Below are 19,127 nucleotides of genomic sequence, written 5' to 3'. Positions count from 1 at the left end.
AGAGACCCTGCACTGCTGGGAAAGACATAATCTGGTCAGGCAGTTGATTCTTCAAATTTTTGGAGTAGTTTTTAAAGGAAGAAACCCTTTCCTGTAGAAGTGTTTTATACTGATAGGGTGAGTGTGGTACTGTAGTCATGTGACTTCTTTTGGCACTTCCACCACAGACACCTACAACTCTACAAGGTAGCCTTGTGGCCGTTGTGGGCAATGAGCCCAGTGTAGGGAGTTTCTAGGAGTCCACACGACTGCATTTTTCCAGAGGATGAGTGCATGCTGAGTTCCCCCATGCTGGGAACCTCTGGGTTCCCCTCAGCATTTTGAGATTACGGTACCCAGGTCTATGAGGCACCTTACACCCCTGGGAGCAGCTAGTCCAAAGCAGTGTAGAGGCCACTCCCAAGACAAAAGAAGCCAGTGCCTGCATTCTATAGAGGCTGAGAGCTAATCAAAGTAGGGCCTTTTGTAACTGGCAGCCCTACTGTCCTTGACATGGCACTGCCATGGGGGAACAGAGTTCTTTCTGGCTATGGCTGGCCTATCAGGTACCACACACTCCGGCTCAGCAGCTGCGGGGAGCATATGCTCCCCTGGTATGTGAAGTCCCACATGGTATCAATGGAGTCTCCTGGACCCACCCACTCTGGTCAGGAAGCCTTGAGGAGTCCATCAACCTCCCCCAAGGGACACGCTGACCTGCCCAACTCTAGTGAGTCTGCTGGAGCCTCCCACTCCACTGGGGAGGTCGCAGGAAGTGCACTGGTCATTCACGGGTATGTTCAGTCCTGTGCAACCTGATAAACTTGCCTAGACCCGTCACTCCAGCTGGAAAGCTAAGGAGAGCCTGCCTACCTCCCCCTTGAGGGCACAGAGCCCTGCCTGACTTTGATGAACCCTCCAGACCTTCCCAGTATCTCAACACAATAAAAGCCATATATGACAAACCCAGAGCTAATATCATCCTGAGTGGTTAAAACCTTTTCTCTAAGAACAGGAACAAGGCAAGGATGCCCACTCTCGCTACTCCCATTTAACAGAGTACTGGAAGTTCTAGCCACAGTAATTAGGCAAGAGAAAGGAATAAAGGACATTCAAATTGGAAAAGAGGAAGTCAAATTGTCCCTGTTTTAAGAGAACATGATCTTATATATAGAAAAACTAAAGACTCCACCATAAAACTCTTAGAACTGGTACACAACGAATTTAGTACAGATGCAGGATACAAAATCAACATACAAACATCAGTTGTATTTCTAAAGACCAACAATGAACTAGTAGAAAAAGAAATCAGGAAAGCTGTCTATTTACAATAGCTACCAAAAAGATAAAATATCTAGGAATAAATTTAACCAAGGAGGTGAAAGATATCTTTAATGGAAACTACAAAATACTCATGAAAGGAATTTAAAGAGGATACAAAAAATGGAAAGACATTCCATGTTCATGAATTATAGAATTAATGTTGTGAAAATGATCACACTACCCAAGGCAATCTACAGATTCAAAACAATCCTTATCAAAATACCAACGACATTCTTGAGAAAAATAGAAAAAAGCAATCCTAACATTCACTTGGAGCAACAAAAGATCCTGAATAGACAAAGCAATCCTGAGTGAAAAGAATAAAGTGGGAGGAATTACACTACCTTATTTCAAAATACACTACAAATTTATATTAACCAAAACAGCATGGAACTGGCATAAAAGCAGACACAGATGCAGGGAACAATGCAACAGAATAGAGAACCCAGAGATAAATCCACATATATTTACAGCAAACTGATCTATGACAAAGGCACCAAGAACACACATTGGGGAAAGAACAGACTTTTCAACAAATGGTGCTGGGAAAACTGGATATCTATGTGTAGAAGAATGAAAATAGAAACAAACCTCTCACCATATACCAAAATCAACTCAAAATGGATTACAGACTTAACTGTAAGACCTAAAACTACAAAACTTCTAGAAGAAAACACCGGGGGAAACTCTCCAGGATGTAGGACTGTGCAAAGATTTTATGAATAGGATGTCAAAGCACAGGCAACAAAAGCAAAGATAAACAAATGGGATTTTATCAAACTAAAAAGGAAACACTAAAAAAGGAAGCACAACAAAGGAAACAATGGAGTGAAAAGACAACCTGCAGAATTGGACAAAATATTTGCAAACTATGCATCTGACAAGGGAGTAATATTCAGAATATATAAGGAAAGCAACTCAATAGTAAAAAACAATCTGATTAAAAAATGGGCAATGGAGCTGAATAGACATTTTTCAAAAGAAGACTTACAAATGGCCAAGCGATATATACAAAAATGCTCAACATCACTAATCATCAGGGAAATGCAAATGAACCACACTGAGATATCATCTCACCACAGTTAGATTGGCTGTTATCACAAACACCTAAAATAACAAATGCTGGTGAGCATGTGGAGAAAGGGGAACTCTTACACATTTTTGGTGAGATTATAAATTAGTACAGCCATTATGGAAAACAGTATGGAAGTTCCTCACACAACTACAGATAGAACTACCATAGGATCCAGCAATCCCACTACTGGGTGTATACTCAAAGGAATGGAAATCATCATGTTGAATGGATACGTGCACTCCCATGTTTATCACAGCTCTATTCACAGTAGCCAAAATATGGAACCAACCTGTTAAATGATGACTGGATAAAGAAAATGTGGTATATATACACAATGGAATACTACTCAACTATAAAAAAAGAATGAAATTCTGCCACTTTGCAGTAGCATGGATGAGCTTGGAGAAAATTATGCTAAGTGAAATAAGCCAGGCACAGAAAGAGAAATAACACATGTTCCCACTCATATGTGGGAGCTAATAAGGTGAACTTTTAGAAAGGAAGAGAACTGTGATTACTAGAGGCAGGGAAATGGAGGGGGGAGAAAGTATAGTGAGGGGCTGGTTAATGTACACAAAATTACATCCAGATAGGAAAAATAATTTCTATTGGTATGTGGTCGAGCCAGGCATCTATAATTAATGACAATTTATTGCGTGTTATCAAATGGCTAAAAGAGAGGAAATCAAATGTTCACATCACAAAGAAATGATTAAGTTTTGTAATGAATTGCTAACTACCCTGCTTTGACCACCACATGCTGTATATATGTGCTGAAATAAAACTATATCCCATAAATATGTACAATCTGTACATTTCAATGAAAAAATCCTGAACTTTGACCCTACCTATAAATATATAATATCACACAATGTTAAATCATATTTTCAATAATGAAGCATATTGATTTGTTCTCAATCTAAGTATTATGAAATAATAGAGCAATAAATACTATATTCATATAACTTACTATATAAATATATTCATATTGAGTTTAATATGTAAAACACTTCTTGTATAATTTATGAATAAAACAGTTTTAAAGACTTATTTTATCTTTAGTTGATTAATCTCATCATAAAATATTATTTACTAATGTAATAATAAACACTATAAAATGTTGTTTGTAGTATTTTAGAGACAGAAAAACATTATACTGTAGTATATATCATTTTTGCAACATATTTTTGATAATTGTAATACAATATGTATAACATAATGCAATACATTTTCCATTTTATATCATTCTTTTAAATTTATTCTTCTTTTATGTATATTTTATAAGCATACAATAATACATTATGCTGTGTTGCATATAAATATTTTTAAATATATAAATATAAATGTACGTGTTTTGGGGGAAACACATTGAAACCTGTTTCTCTAATAGGACACCTATCAAAAGACTTTGGTGCTATAAAGTCTCATTTAAAAAAGTCGACACATCCTTGAAGGTTTCTCTTTCCCCTTTTTTGAAAGTGTTTCTTCTCTGTCCTGAACTTTCATGTAATTTTACCAAAACATGTCACTCACTCTGTTGTAGTCTAGTTATTTCTATCCATTCATTATCTTTGCTAGGTTACAAACTATGTAAGAGTGGTTCCTGCTCACCTTTGGAGCTCCCCGGTCATCACTACAGTGGTGAGTGCACAGCTGATGGCAACTCAGAAGTGTATGTTGACTGAATCATCTCAGAGTTTGTAAATACATATGGAGTTGTGTTAAAAATAACTCTTTATCCTACTTAAAGAGCACCTTCTATTAAGTAAACAAGGATTAAAGAGTGAATCACCTAGACTTCTTGCCAAAAATTTTCCATGGTATACCCACCACCACCTCTAAAGACATGTGATTTTAATTGTTGTAATATAATGATCCTGACTTTGCTGAAAATCTTCTCAACAGATATATATGGGAAAGAGACATAGAAACTGAAATATGACCTATGCGCATAATCACCCAATTAAACAGAATAGAATGATTGGCTTCAATGCTGAATAACAATTTGTTGAGCTGTTGGCTTAATTTGTATAAAGACTGAATTTGTATAAAGAGCCAAAGCCATGCATTTGTTGGTAGGCATTGCTATGAGCATTACGAAAGCTGGTCAAAATATGAACATCAACATTTTATTAATATGCACAGGTTTGTTTAAATTTAGTGTCTCATTTGCTTTTATTAAACTTGTTTAAGTTTTAGTTAAGGAATCTGAATTCCTGCTGAGACCCTTTTAATTCATTGAATATTTCTCTCTAATTTTCATTCTTGCTCTCTTTATGTGTGTGTGTTTGTGTGCATGTGTGACTAAATGAAGAACAAAAATTTAACACTTAATCTTCGATGATTTCAAACAGGATGAGATTTCAAAATAAATTCTTTATTTGGGGATTTTTTTTATAGGGTCCTCTTTTTCATAGAGTAATCTGCTATATAAAATATTTCTCTAATATGTAATGAAAAGTCATATGAATTATGATTTATTAATTTATGACTATTTTTAATATTAGACCATTGATTTAGATATTATTCAGATATATTATTTCCTTTTAATCATGTTACATAGTCTAGGAGTGACTTTCAAGATATGCCTATTTCTGCTTTTCACTATAGAGGTGCAGCATAATGCAATTTACAATGAGTCACAACTAAACCAAAATTAGAGCCTTTTTTCTTTCTAATAAAAAGAAAAACAATGAAAATAATTGAGTCAGTTAACACAGACAATAATTTTTTCTTAATTTTTCAACTATCATTTCAAATTGTAAACAATAAACTTTGTTAAAAATATAGCTTATGTCAACATACAAAATGATTTGACTGAAATGATCAATAAAGTGGAGGAAATTAGTGAAACTTGCTTTTGACTTCAATACCATTATATATGGTGATTGTTGAATATATATGCTGAAAAAAGGAGTAAACTAAATATATAGTGAAGCTGGGCTCTTGTCCTTTCTTCCAGGTTTGTTCTGCACAGAAAACTATATTAAAATATAAGTGAAATAAAAAACATTGATTCAGTTTTAGATAAAACTTTTATCCCTGTTACAATTTCAGCTACGGCTGTAATTTATGGGGAACATATGGACTGATTATGGATAAAATTGTTCATTTTTATATATTTTTTGATGTTACTTAAAAAGGTTTTCCATGTTATCTCTTCAGTGTTTTCACACATTGAAGCAGAAATTCAGATGTTAATTAACCCAGTGAATTTGCCTGAAAACATGCTTCCTGGGACTCAACTAAGTCGAGTTTATGATAAAGACTTGGCTGGAAAAGCAGATGTCTATAGCTTTCTGAAGAAAACAAAGAATTTTATCATTGATGCAAGTAAATGAAGTTTAGCATTTATATTTTTTATTTATTTTATACCTGTTACTTTTATAGAAAATTTAGTTAAACCCAAGGGCTATACCAGATTTCTTGCTCAAAACGTGTTGCAGGTAGTTACATAAATAACACACAGTTTCTAAAAAGATTCCCTATTCTTGCCTTGCTCCACATTTGTGATATTTCAACGTTGCCACAAGTGTTGTTTACCAAGAAAATAAAATTTTTTGTTCATTAAATTGGCATGACAGCCACCCCATCCTTTTCAGAGAAAAAAAAAAAATCCACTGGATAATGGAAAAGATGATCCAGAATATGTCCTTTTGTACTTATTTTAAGAAAACTAATTTTAAAATATTTTGTTTTTAAATGTTTTATTTTGGTACAGTTAAGATAGGGACCACAGATGATATTATTTATCAAGTTTTACACCCATTTGAGTTCAAAACTTGACTAGTGTTACTAAATAAAATCAAGACATGGTAGTTTTGTTATACATTGCATTGTTCATCATTCTTGGTTCATAATCTGTTTGAAATTACATTAAATAAATCATCAGCTTAATAAATACTAAACTTTTGCTCCTTTTTTAAGGACCTAAATGCAAAATTTCCCCGAGCCAAAAGTTCTGAAGGCAATTTTAGGCTGACTTTATCTGTTTTCTTCCAAAGTGCTTGTGAGGAATCAGAGTTCCCCAGTGCAGTGACAGACAGCACTCGAGGACCAGCAGTCACATCTACCACTGGTTTGAGCTGTGAAGGCAGTGACACGTGGTGAAGTTCTTTATGGCCCTGATCCTGGTTTGGTATTTACTAATCCTGATACCCCTGTCAGTGCTTGAGAACTGAAATTTCTGGGTGGATTGAAAATATTCCCAAAAGGAAGTATTAACAAATTAGTTAAGGCATCTTTGGGCTTCTCACAGCACTGCATACCTAACCTAAAAAATGTGGCACAGTATCTGTCACTTAAAACAATAAACAAACAAAAAAAGTCTTTGTTTTCACAACCAAGAATCTAACCAAGAGACTAGTTACAAATAGGAGTACAAATGATGTTTCTGAAGTCCTCTGAAATGGAGTCAACCTATTTTTTTTTTTTTTACCATAATGCTTTTTACACAGTGTATGATTTGTACAGTTATATACAATTAACTAGATGGTAATTCTAAACTGAGATGTAAGATAGTATAGCTGTTTTATTTACATTTCAGGTAGCTGTCAAACTGTACATGCATTTATTTGTGTAGTGTGCTCAGGAAATGTCAAAATTTAGCCTAACATGATTTTTATAAATTTAGGAAAAGGGTTCTGAAGACAAGAAGAGACGGTTTTGTGTCTCACTCGCCACCCAGCATTACTTACTTGAATACTTTACCAGTGGCTGAGCGCACGCCATCCTCTTAGAACAAGCAGAAGTCAACTCCAATCTCTGTTGATTCACCTGCTCCCCTTCCTCTCAGTCCCTAGGACTGTTCTCCACACTTCAAATTCCAAATAAAATCTAAACCTTAATCTGGGGGGAGAGTTTCTGATTCTTGGTAGTCAGACCGCAGTAATGACCCCCAAATGCCTGCCATTTAGACCCATGGCATTTGTTTCTACTTGACCTCTGCTAGACCCTATAGCACAAACCTTGGCTTGAATCCCAGGTGAGTCCTCATCTTCTTCGCACACAGCTTACCTAATAATATGGAAATATCTGAATCTAATTAAATGGAAAATGTGTGCCTACCTAAACTCACAATCTCTCATATCTCTGTTATCCTTGGTAGTTGCCAAAATGAAAGCTCCTACAAGCACATATTCATCCTCTCCTCTATTCACATTGCCATACTACTCCACCTTCCTCTCCCTAACCTAACCTCACACTTTTCTTGCATTTCCATACTTTTCAATTATGTCCCGTGCACAGGCTGGCTGGTTAGCACAGTTGGTTAGAGAGCCACCTTTTAACACCAAGGTCAAGGGCTCAGATTCCAGGAGTGGCCATCTGCCAAAAAAAAATTATGCCCCGTGAAGTATTCCTTGTATGGTAAATAAGTAAATAAAATTCCTTACTTTCTCAATCTATTTTGTGACATTTTCCTACCTCTTGGCTTTTACTGAAACTTGCTGTCCCGGGGGACAACCTCAGCATGCCTCCAGCTGCTGTTACTCATTCTCCCACACATCTCATATCTCTGGGTCAGGAAGTGGGGAGTCAGCATTCTTCTCACTCCACAAAGCTGAGTCCTGACCATTACTCTGATCCTTTTTGGAAACTCCCTTGCTCATTTCGAGCACAGGAGAATTGGCTCCTTACCAAATCATACTAATCACTCCCCCTCAGGCCCTGGGGACTTGAATATGTCACTCACAGTGTTCCTCCTCGTCTCAAGCCTTCCACCATCTCCTAGGTTTCTTCAATGTTCACATTATGGCCTATCCAGAGCTCCAGATGCTCAGCCGTTCACCTTATCTGGTGTAAATCTCTGCACCTAAATCTCTGTGACTTTAAAACCTACTTCCATCCACACACTCCCATGGCTGCAGCCAGAACTTCACCAGCACCCAGAACAATTCTACTGCTGCACTCTAAATTTCAGACTCTCACTTTTATGCTTTATTCAGCTCTTTTTTCACATTAACATTTTTTCTTTTGTTTAATTGACGCATTATAATTGTATATATTTATGCAATACTGTTTGATGTCTCAGTACACATAGGTCGTATGATGATCGAATCGGGGTAGTGTATCCATCACCTCATGTGCTTCTCATTTCTTTATGGTGAGAACATTCAAATGTCTCTCTTGTAGCTGGGTGGGGAGAAGGGACAAAGGGGAGAGGTTGGTCAACAAGTACAAAACTACAATTAACAGGAGGAATAAGTTCTGGTGTTTTTTCAGCTCTTTTATTCAGTATCAAAACTGTATTGTTTTGTCATTATCACTAGGGCCACCAATCCAATGATTTATTTTCTTTGTCTCTAATCATTCACCTCTTCTCTTTACTTCCCTATCTAGCATTATAATCCATCTTTAATTCCACCCTGACAGTATCCTCAGATAACTTACCCTCTGGTTCTTCAATAACTTTTACCCAGGAAAACTTTAATGTTAGATTAACCCTATTGTTGATGTTTCCTTCTCTCCCTGGATATTGATGGATATTGTTGCAGAAAATCACATGAACCAGCATATTAACTAAATTTTGCTTGGTCCAAAATGCTTTCAAAATTTCTCTAGTCAGATATCTCTTTCATTTGTCAACATGGTTATTTTAAATTTTCTCCAGTCTTATCTCAAATCACCTATTCAACTAAAACTTTTTCTTTTGTCAGATGAAATCAACTCACATATTTGAGGAAAAATATGAACAATCGGGAGGAATTTTCTTCTGCTATTTCCTGTAGACAGTCGGTTCTTTTCAATATACTCCCTTCTGCTTTCTTGTTGCAGAAGAGGATGCATGCTTTCTTTTGTCTACTTCCATTCTTTTCAACTTTGTTCTAAGTTCCATATGTTTTCCCAGCCTCTGTGATCTTCCTGCACTAAATTTGCCCATTTTCCTTTATTTTCTCTTCTTCTCTACTGGTTCCCTTCTATTAACTTTTAGGTAGTCTTTGAAGCCTTTCCTACCTTAAAATCCACTCTTGCCCCATGTCTCTCTCCTTTTACTGTCTTCTTTTTGATCTTTTATAGTAAAGTTTTGCTTCTCGTCTAATTGCCCAAATATTTTTAAAGTTTCTCTGCAATATTTTTCCCACTCCTGCACCTTCCATTTATTCTTTTTTATATTTTTTAAAGAAATTTATTTATTTTTTAGTTGAAACATACTGATTGTACATATTTATGGGGTACAGAGTTATATTTCAACACATGTATACAGTGTGTAATGATCTAATCAGGGTGATTAGCATATTCATTATCACAAACATTTCTCGTTTCTTTGTGGTGAGAATATTTGAGGCCCTCTCTTCTAGCCATATAATAACACACAATAAATTATTATCAATTACACATGCCTAGCACTACTGTACACCACTAGAACTTATTTTTCCTAAATAGCTGTAGTTTTGTGTCCATTAACCAACCCCTCACTAACCCCCACCCCCCGTCCCAGCCTCTAGTAACCACAATTCTACTCTCTACTTCTGCAAGTTCAACTTATTATCTTTTTACTTCCCACATATGAGTAAGAACATGTGCAATTTATCTTTCTGTGCCTGACTTATTACACCTTTTTTATTTATTCTTGAACAAAGGTCAGCACGAATTGTGACAGATCACTCTACAAGACATGTCACCATACATAGCAATTTTCTTTACTGTTAAATACAATGCCCTATTTGGGTCCTCATTTCATATATAATCTCTCTTTAACTTTTAGAAGTGAAGACAATTCCTTGCTTTTTGAGACATGCTCACCTTTTGATTGCTTTGACACTGTGTTGATTGGTTTTCTGCATGTACTTGTTCCTCCTCCTCCTCTTGCTCCTCCTCCTCCTTATTCTGCTTTCCTCCTAAATTCTTCCTCTGTTTATTCTGTACGTGTTTGAGTGTGTTATTCGAGGTTATTTAGGTTTCCTTCTCTTCTCACTGCACATTCTACCTTGCATCTATCCCTTGATTACAATTTCATTCATCTATCTCTTGTCTACAATTACAACATGTATTTTTATGATCCCAAATATATATGAAAAGCTCAAATGCTATGACTGAACTCCAGACCAATATAACTTCTTCATAGATATATTCACAAATATCTTAAATATAATTATTCAAAACTGCAGTGATTATCTTCTCCAAAAACCTGTTTCTACTTTAACCTTTGAGTGAGTTGCATAAAACAACCCTCTCTGGGGCAAGCAAGTACAGCCAAGCACTAGGGAATGTAACTCTCAACTACCTGCACACCCAGTCGCCATCTGCTATTTTTCAGGACATCACAAACGTCATCATGTGTGGTAGCCTTGCTTCCATCTACCCTTCAGAAAACTGTGTGACAATCATGCATTACTGACTCCTTCCATTGCATTTTCCACCTCAGGTCCAAATCCGGTGAGGTCTAAATCCTCATGTATTTATCTCACCTCGGTTATCACTATCTCAAGTTACCTCCCCATGACCTCTCTAGATTTTTGCACTAACTTCACTTGATTCCTTGCCTCCAGGTTTTCTTCATAATTTCCTTTTCTCTGACAGTAATTTTCTTCATTTACAAATGTGATCATATAGCTATAATTATTTGATATCTACCTACCTACCTATACAGTCATATCACCTATAACTCTTTGATAGCTTTCTACTTTTCCCAAGTTAAAATCTAAACTCTTTATACAGACACACAAATCTCTTTAAAATGTGGCTCCGATTTATCTTTCCAGACTGAAAAGACACCTATCTTCATTGCATGTTCTGTATTTTAGTCAAAATATACATTTCCTAATGTAAAACTTTCTTCTCTCTGGGGGCCTTTGCACAAATCATGTCTTTTGCTTTCTCTATTCCCCTTTTCCTGTCCAACTCCATTCACATCTTTTATGTGTTAATTCAGAAGTAATTCCCCCAGGGCAGTAATTTCAGTATCCACCCAGCTCCCAGCAGAAGGTAAAATGCTCCTCTTATGAATTTTTAAACCACCCTTTCTTTAGCAGTTTTATTTCCTTGATTGTATCTCTTGAGAGCAAGGATTGTGCCTGAGTCAGTTGTTTTTCCTCTTGGTTTTATACGTCCATGCACATATCCATACTGATAAATTCTTGCTTGTATTTCTAATTCTTCACCCAACTCCAAGTCTGCATGCCTCCTGTATCTGATTTTTGCATAACAAATGACCTCAAAGCATAGTTGCTTCAAAGAACACAGTTTTATTTTTTAAAATTCTGAGGGCAGACTGAATGATTCTTCTGCTATTTGCTTGGGTTCATTCATAGGTCTGAATTCTAAAGGTTTACTCATACCTATTTCAAAGGAAAGTTCATATCTGAAACCTAGTCTACCAATGTCTTCTAGGTTAATCAAAGTCTCTCTTGGCTTCTCTAAGATGCCAAAGCCTTCTAATGCTATTTCTGGTGACTCATCTACAAAATTCTGGAGCTTCATTAACACTGGAGCGACAGGTTCCACTTAATATCACCTTGTAGAAAATACTTCCTTTGATAGCCACCAGACGAATCCAGCTGTTTCTAATGAGCCACCACAAGTTGTATGATACATTGTCAATGCTGGTACTAGAACTCTTCTTCCCTTGTATCCTTGACACCGAAGATAAGGGGTGAAAAACACTGCTTGGGAGTTAAGGAAAACACACAGGATCATTCAATCAAGTTTTAATTCCCTCAGTCTGGCTGCAGGAAACCCATTAGGAGACACCATAATAAACAACCATTTGTAGAGAAAGTGAAAGAAAATGTTCAGGGTCCCTCAGATGTTCAGAATCTTGCTGAACATTTGCTGTAAATATGCACTTGCACCCAGGTGTTCCTTGGTTATTGTCCAATGTAATTACAAATGTGCACCCAGGTGTCCTGGGTTATGGACTTAAGTATAAAGGACTAATGTCTCTGATCCACAGTGACTCCCACTCCTGGGATGTCCCAGGGTGGGTGGTGGGCACGGGGAGGCTGCTACTGCTGCTGGAGGTTATTGCTACAAGCTGTTGCTGCCAGGGCCCCTGGGACCCTCTGGGAGGCCACCACCACTGCTGCTGGATCTGTTGTAAGCTGCCACCATTGCTGCCACTGCCAAAGAAGCTGAGGACTGAGTACTGAGCTCATGTCATCTGTCAATGGCTCCCAGGATCCTTCCCAATTACCTAGCTTGTGAACCTGCATGTGAGGAGTCTGGTGACCCAGCCTGGCATGTAAGGGGTCTACTGACCCAGCCTGATGTATGAGGGGTCTTTGACACAGTCTGTACAATGGGTTTGAAGGGTCTGTGGGCCTTAACACCTAACCCAGATAATACAAATGGGAACCTTAGTGTAACTAAAATAATGAAACATTTTGGCCTTAGTTATGAGTTGCGCTAGCCATACAATTGGCATAGGCACTTAGCACTAACCTGACACCATTTAATAGTTGAACCTATTAAAATTTGCTCCAGGTTTGACCCAACACCTGAGATTGTTTCTTGTCCTATTTAGAAGGGTTATATGAGCTCCACTTCAGTTTGAAAGTTCAGCCTTCAGTTATGCTTGTTTCTTGTCATGATCTAAATTTGCTTGACTCATTATTCCATAAAGTTGAAAAAGAAACTCTACAAAAACTTATAGGAAATGTATTTGTTCAGAAAAACTCACTTTTCGTCATTATTAAATTCTTTAGCTAAGATTAGTTAGTATATATTTTTTAAAAGGTATTACCTATTGACAAGAGTGACTTTCCCAAAATGTAGAGTAATTTTTTCTCCCTTTAATTCAATATCTTTTTTTGACTCAGGACTTTCTAAATATTTTCTAAATATTTCCAAATATAACGTTAATTTTTAATATTTTATTTGCCAAAAATTGATTATATATTTTTTTAAATGCCCAGACTTAATGAAAGTAACTTTGCTGATAATAGCAAAATAAAAATTATTGTTTTTATTAGTGTCTGTATTTTTCTTCTTTATCTGTACTTAATTTTCTTGTCTTTACTTAGACAGCTCCCAGGTCTTAGGCTAGTCTCCTAGGAAACTGGTTACTGTTGTAATAATAGCATATGAAGGTATCTTTTCTGAAAGAAAGAAACAATAATCACAATAAGGCGTTGGACTTTCAGAAGGAGAGAACAGACTGTGGTTAGAGGTGGGAAAGTGGGAGGTGGAGTTGGGGTTAGTGAGAAATTGGTTAATGGATGTAAAGAATGATTAGGTTTTCTAATGATGAAAATTCTAATTATCCTGATTGGATCATCACATATTGCACATAAGTATTGATAGTCAACTTTGTACCCCACAAATACATATAATCAATTATATTTCAAAAGAATAAATAAAATAAAATAAAATAAACTTATCTTTTCTGAGGCATTATGCCTCCTTTGACAACAGAATTCTTGGTGCAAGCTCAAAATCATTTCAGCCAAATCTATCTTATGATTTTAGAGTAACTCATAATAACCACCAAGGCTGAATAGGAGCAAACCACAGATATTTTTTTCCCCGTTAATAAAATGTAAACATGTACTGTGATGACAATATGTCCTCTGTCACTGACAGTCCTGTACTCTTTGGAAATAATTTTCAACAAAACTGTTCAAGAGCAAAATGTGGTTTACTAGAACCGGAAGTCTGAATTGTGAAACATTTTGAAAAGGAAATACATCAACTATCAGCACTTGCTACCCATTTGCACATTTTAAATCTTTTCCTTGTGAGGTGGCTAACAAAAATGAATTTGGGTCTACTTTCATTTCTGGGTTTTTTCCCCCCTTCTTCTAATAAAGAGTCTGTCGGGAAACTATAGGAAAACCATCAGGGCCCCTCAGATGTTCAGAATCTTGCCAAGCATTTGCTGTGAATAGGTCGTGTGTGGGTGGAATTAGTGAACCTGTGTGGCACCACCACCTTGGCTGGAGTTTACTGTCTTGGGTGGCTGCAGTATGTGCAGCCATGCTTTTGAACTTATGACTTCCAAGGACCTGTTTGCCTGTTACCTAGCTCATAGACCTGTGTGTGAGGGGTCTGAGGACCCAGCCTGGCGTGTGAGGGGTCTGGTGACCCAGGCTGGCATGTGAAAAGTTTGTGAACAGGCTTGAGGGGTCTGTGAACTGCAGACCCAGCCTGAGCTCAATATTTGGTGTAGTCAGCAGGATTCTAAGCAGGTACAGGAGCCTAAAGCCCTTGGAAGAAGGTGGACATGTGGCTACTTTTGAATATGTTGTGCCCTATGGCAACTTTCCTGTTGACCAGGATCTTGTTGCTGCACACCGTATTGCAAGGCAGCATAGGCTAGGTACTACAACAGAAAACCCCTTGGGAGGGGGAGGAAATGTGGCTGTCCTTGAGTATGTGGTGCCTGGTGGCCACATTTCTGCTGACTGGAGCCTGGCTCTTGTTACCTATGTTGCAAACTGATTGAGATTTGTGGCAGAAAGCAGAGTTGTTGGAAGCATGGATAAATGCCTTGGAGGATGATATGCAGCAACTGTCACTCCTGCCTCTCACACCAGGGTGACAACCAGCCCAGTGGTGAGTTGAGGAAGACTGTGCATCTCCAGGCACAACCTGTTGTACATGAGAAATTGATACAGTAAAGCAGCAGAAACAGGGAGAGCCCCTGGCTACTGCAACTATGAGACCTAGGGGTGGATGATGTAACATGCTTTAGAGACAATATAGTAAGCACATGTCATGTTTGTCCAAAGGCAGAAGGCTTGGAGGGTGCCACTTAAACCCGATGGCCAGCTGGGTGCCATACAAACCCAGGAAAAGAGTATCACATACATATGGGCAGATGACCCGAGGATGGGTGCCCCTGCAGAATTTCAAGTATGTTTTCACCTGGTGAAAAGCTGGAAAAGTTAGTCTCCATTACTACTTGCCTATCTCAGTGGCAGTGGTTACAGGAGAGCCACAGATATGCACAGGGGCAGGGCAGCCCCTCCTTGATGGACTGGGCTAATGCAGCTGTTTGAACTGTGGGAGAATGCTGCAAAAACTGCCTGGGACTGAGTGAATAGCTGGTATAAGCTGAGCTGATTGAAGTAATTCAGGAGCCAGGGATGAGGCAGTCAGATGCTAAGAACCAGGACAATGGGGAAAATGCCGTAAAGGCATTTGAGAAGTCTGGAAGGGTGCCCCACTCATCACAGGCCCTGAGGGCATTTGAGAAGTTTGGGAGAGTGCCTCTCCCATCTTAGAAGGACCTAGTTGTCCAGGAGGACAGACCTGAGGTGTCATTGTCCTCAGCAAACTGCTCCCTGCATCCCAGCTGCTCTGGCGGGAGCAATCCTGCCTCAGCACCTCCGAAGAGCAAAAGCTGAAAACCTTTGTGGTATTCACGTTGTGTTAAGTTTGCAGGCCAGCAGTATGTAAGAACAGTGGAGGTGTGGCAGCCTCTACCTAGATTTTGGAAGATGTTTGAAAAAACTGGGGGACTCAGGTGGAGACCTGCTGCAGGGGTGGAGCCACTGCAGAGGTCATCTACGGAGCAATGCGGAGCAGAAAAGTGGGGTCGGAGCCCCCCCACAGAGAACCCACACTGAGGAAATGTCTAGTGGAGCCAGGATGGCAGGACTGCCACCAGGAGCCCAGAACTGTGTTGCTGCTGGCAATGTGCAGTGCCAACCTGGAAAAGCTGTAGGCACCCGGCAGCTCAATGGGTTGCACTTGGCAGAGCTGTAGGAGTGAGGTTGCCCAACGCTTTGGGGATCCAGGTGCCCCAGTGTGCTTAAAGTTTGCCCTGATTGGGTTTCAGATTTGTTTGGGGACTGTTTTTCCTTTCTATTCCCTACTTCTGGAATGGGAATGTATACACAATGTCTGTCCCACTGCATTTTGGAAGTAGATAAACTTGTTTTTGCCTCTTTACAGGTTCATGGCTGGAAGGACTCTTGCTTTTGGTCTCAGGGGAGACTTTGGACTTTTGAGTTGGTGCTGCAACAAGCTAAAGACTTTTGGGACTGGGATGGAATGTGTAATGTGTGAATGTAAGGGTCATCTTCTGAATGTGTAGATAATATGGTGAGGAACCCTGAAGGGGTGGATTGTTGGGAAAATATAGGAAAATGGTCAGGGCCCCCTCAGATGTTCAGAATCTTGCCGAGCATTTGCTGTGAATAGGTTGTGTGTGGGCAGATTTAGTGTGCCTGAGCAGCACACCACCTTGGCTGGAGTTTACTGCCTCTGGTGGTTGTGGCACGTGCAGCCATGCTTTTGAACCTACAGCTTCCAAGGACCTGTTTTCCTGTTGCCTAGCTCATAGACCTGCATGTGAGGGGTCTGGGGACCCAGCCTGGCGTGTGAAGGGTCTGGGGACCCAGCCTGGTGTGTGAAGGGTCTGCGAATGGGCTTGAGGAGTCTGTGAGCTCCAGACCCAGCCTGAGCTCTACAACTGGCGACGTTGGCAGGATTCCAACATTAGCCCTAGCGCTACAGATTCATATGATTCTTTTTAATCTTGTGACTGAGTTAGATCATGTCATTTCCAACTTAGGTTCTCTATAAAAGAGTTAAAGTATATAATTCTAAAATCTTTGAAGGCACAAAAGATATGTTTCTATATACTGATAGTATTTATCATTTGTGAATTATCTCTTTACTAGGTTCTGGTGTAATCATTTCTACCAAAACTTTTGATTCTGAAACCAATCCAGTAAGTTTTCTGCTGATAGTGGATACCAGAGGGCTCTCCAGATGTGTTTTGACCATTAATATTATTGATGTTCCCAAACCTTCAGACTGTACTGCTGATCCTCAGTTTTCTTCAGGCACAGGTATGATTCATTATTTTCCTATGGTTTGCTTTCAAAAGCTATCTATAATGAAAGAGCCCAGGTGTACTTCCTCAGTTAGAGATGTCCAGTGATTTTTAAAAATTATGCATATAATGCATGTTTATTTACATATATGAAAATATATGTAAACATTAACAGATATGAGAAAACATATAACCTCTCTAAGAAATATTTTGAAAAACAAACAAAAAAACCTACCATGCAAAAATTTTCACTCCACAATTATGAGGATGGAGAACAAATACATTAAAAATACCAATAAAATTCTTCAAAAGGGGCTGGCTGGTTAGCCCAGTTAGTTAAAACATGGTGTTATAACACTGAGGTCGAGGCTTTTATCCCCACACCAACCAGTGGACAAAAAAGAAAAAAAGAAAAGATTCTTGAAAAACTTATTGAAAGAAAAGTGAGACAAGAGAAAAATAAATAAATGTAAGGCTTTGATAACTTAATATACAAATTTAAACTTTCACTTGTGAAAATACCACAAAGAATAATTTGTTTTTAGTACTTTCAAGGTTCAAATAGTATTTTAATTTTCCAAAAAAGGAGAGAGACAGTCATCAGTTAAATACAACAATAAATGTAAATTTTAAAATTTTATTTATCTTTTATTATATTTATTTAGTAATATTATTTTTTTACATCCTAAGGTGTTGTTGCTGAGCAGTTGGGGGAAAGGGGAGAGGGGAAGGGGAAGGAAATAGAGTGGGAGAAAGAGAAAGGAGGGGGGGCCTGGCCGAGGCCCGTGGCACCCCCCTCATTCCTGCAGGGGAGACCAGGAGATTTCCAGTGGTGATAAATGTAAATTTGAATTGTGATATGATAATATACATAAGAGATAGTTGTATTATGAAAGCAAATAATGTATATGTGTGTGGGGTTGACAAACTCAGAGACATAAGGGAAGTTTTCACTACAGAACTAACAGTTTACTTTAGATGTAAGCCTTGATATGAGTAAATAAGCAGCGAGAGGAGAGGGAATAGCATAGATGCTATGGGCGCTCCTTGCCCAGCAATTACTTAGTAGCCAGTAGCCATCTGGGTTGTGAGATCCACTGCTGAGGTATCACAATGCTTGCTGTGTTCAAGTAACCCTTATTTTACTTTTATTAAGTACATTGATATAATCATTCTATTTTATTATTAGTTATTGTTATTAATCTCTTACTGTGTGTAATTTATAAATTATACTTTATCATAGGTATGTATGTATAGGAAAAAACATAGTATATGTTGGGTTCAATGCTATCCACAGTTTCAAGCACCCACTGGGGTCTCAGAACATATCCCCAGACGATAAGGGTGGGCTATCATCATAGCATTTTAGGCTTTGCAGGCCAAAAGGCAAAATAGAAGATATTATTTATGCAGTACTTACATAATAAGGGAAAAAAACAAATATTTACAAATTTTCATTGACAGATTAAAAAAGAATAATAATAATAGTAACAATTGGGTATAACTTCTTTTTTTTTTTTTTTGTCTTTTTCGTGACCGGCACTCAGCCAGTGAGTGCACCAGCCATTCCCATATAGGATCTGAACCTGCGGCGGGAGTGTCACTGCGCTCCCGGCGCTGCACTCTCCTGAGTGCGCCACGGGCTCGGCCCTGGGTATAACTTTCTATGACAGCTCTAATGAGCAGAATACATTTTCCTTCTTGGAGGGTTAGAATTTTCTTTTATTGGGTGAGGCATTAAATAACATAGCATCAGTGAATGGCTTTCCTTGCTTAGCTAACAGATGAGCCACTCAGAATCTTTAGTTGCAGCCCAATTTTTATTTATTTTTGCGAAGAAAATCTGTCATCATAAAGTATTTTACTTTAAATTTTCTTCTTTTCCTGACCACTGTTTCCTAGTCAATTGAGGATATTGTGATGAGTGCTTTGTCTTGTTTTTCCCACATGTGTTGTATTTTTTTTTAATCACAGCTATAATGTCATTGTATGATAAACCAGTAACAAAATAACACATGCTCTGTCATA

General features: G+C 38.1%; 1 protein-coding gene across 1 annotated transcript in view; it reads left to right on the top strand.

Annotated features, from left to right (window-relative positions):
- The first annotated feature begins 4,491 nt into the window (after window positions 1-4,491).
- Window positions 4,492-19,127, top strand: part of LOC134380917 (protocadherin Fat 2-like) — a 144,147-nt gene continuing 129,511 nt past the window's right edge. The window contains 3 exon segments of the mRNA XM_063101042.1: window positions 4,492-4,522; window positions 5,543-5,710; window positions 16,945-17,115. Coding sequence (XP_062957112.1) covers window positions 4,492-4,522; window positions 5,543-5,710; window positions 16,945-17,115 — 370 coding nt within the window.

The sequence above is a fragment of the Cynocephalus volans genome, chromosome 6 (assembly GCF_027409185.1).
Source record: "Cynocephalus volans isolate mCynVol1 chromosome 6, mCynVol1.pri, whole genome shotgun sequence".
NCBI classification, from domain to species: Eukaryota; Metazoa; Chordata; class Mammalia; order Dermoptera; family Cynocephalidae; genus Cynocephalus; species Cynocephalus volans.
This window is presented reverse-complemented; position numbering and strand designations above follow the sequence as displayed.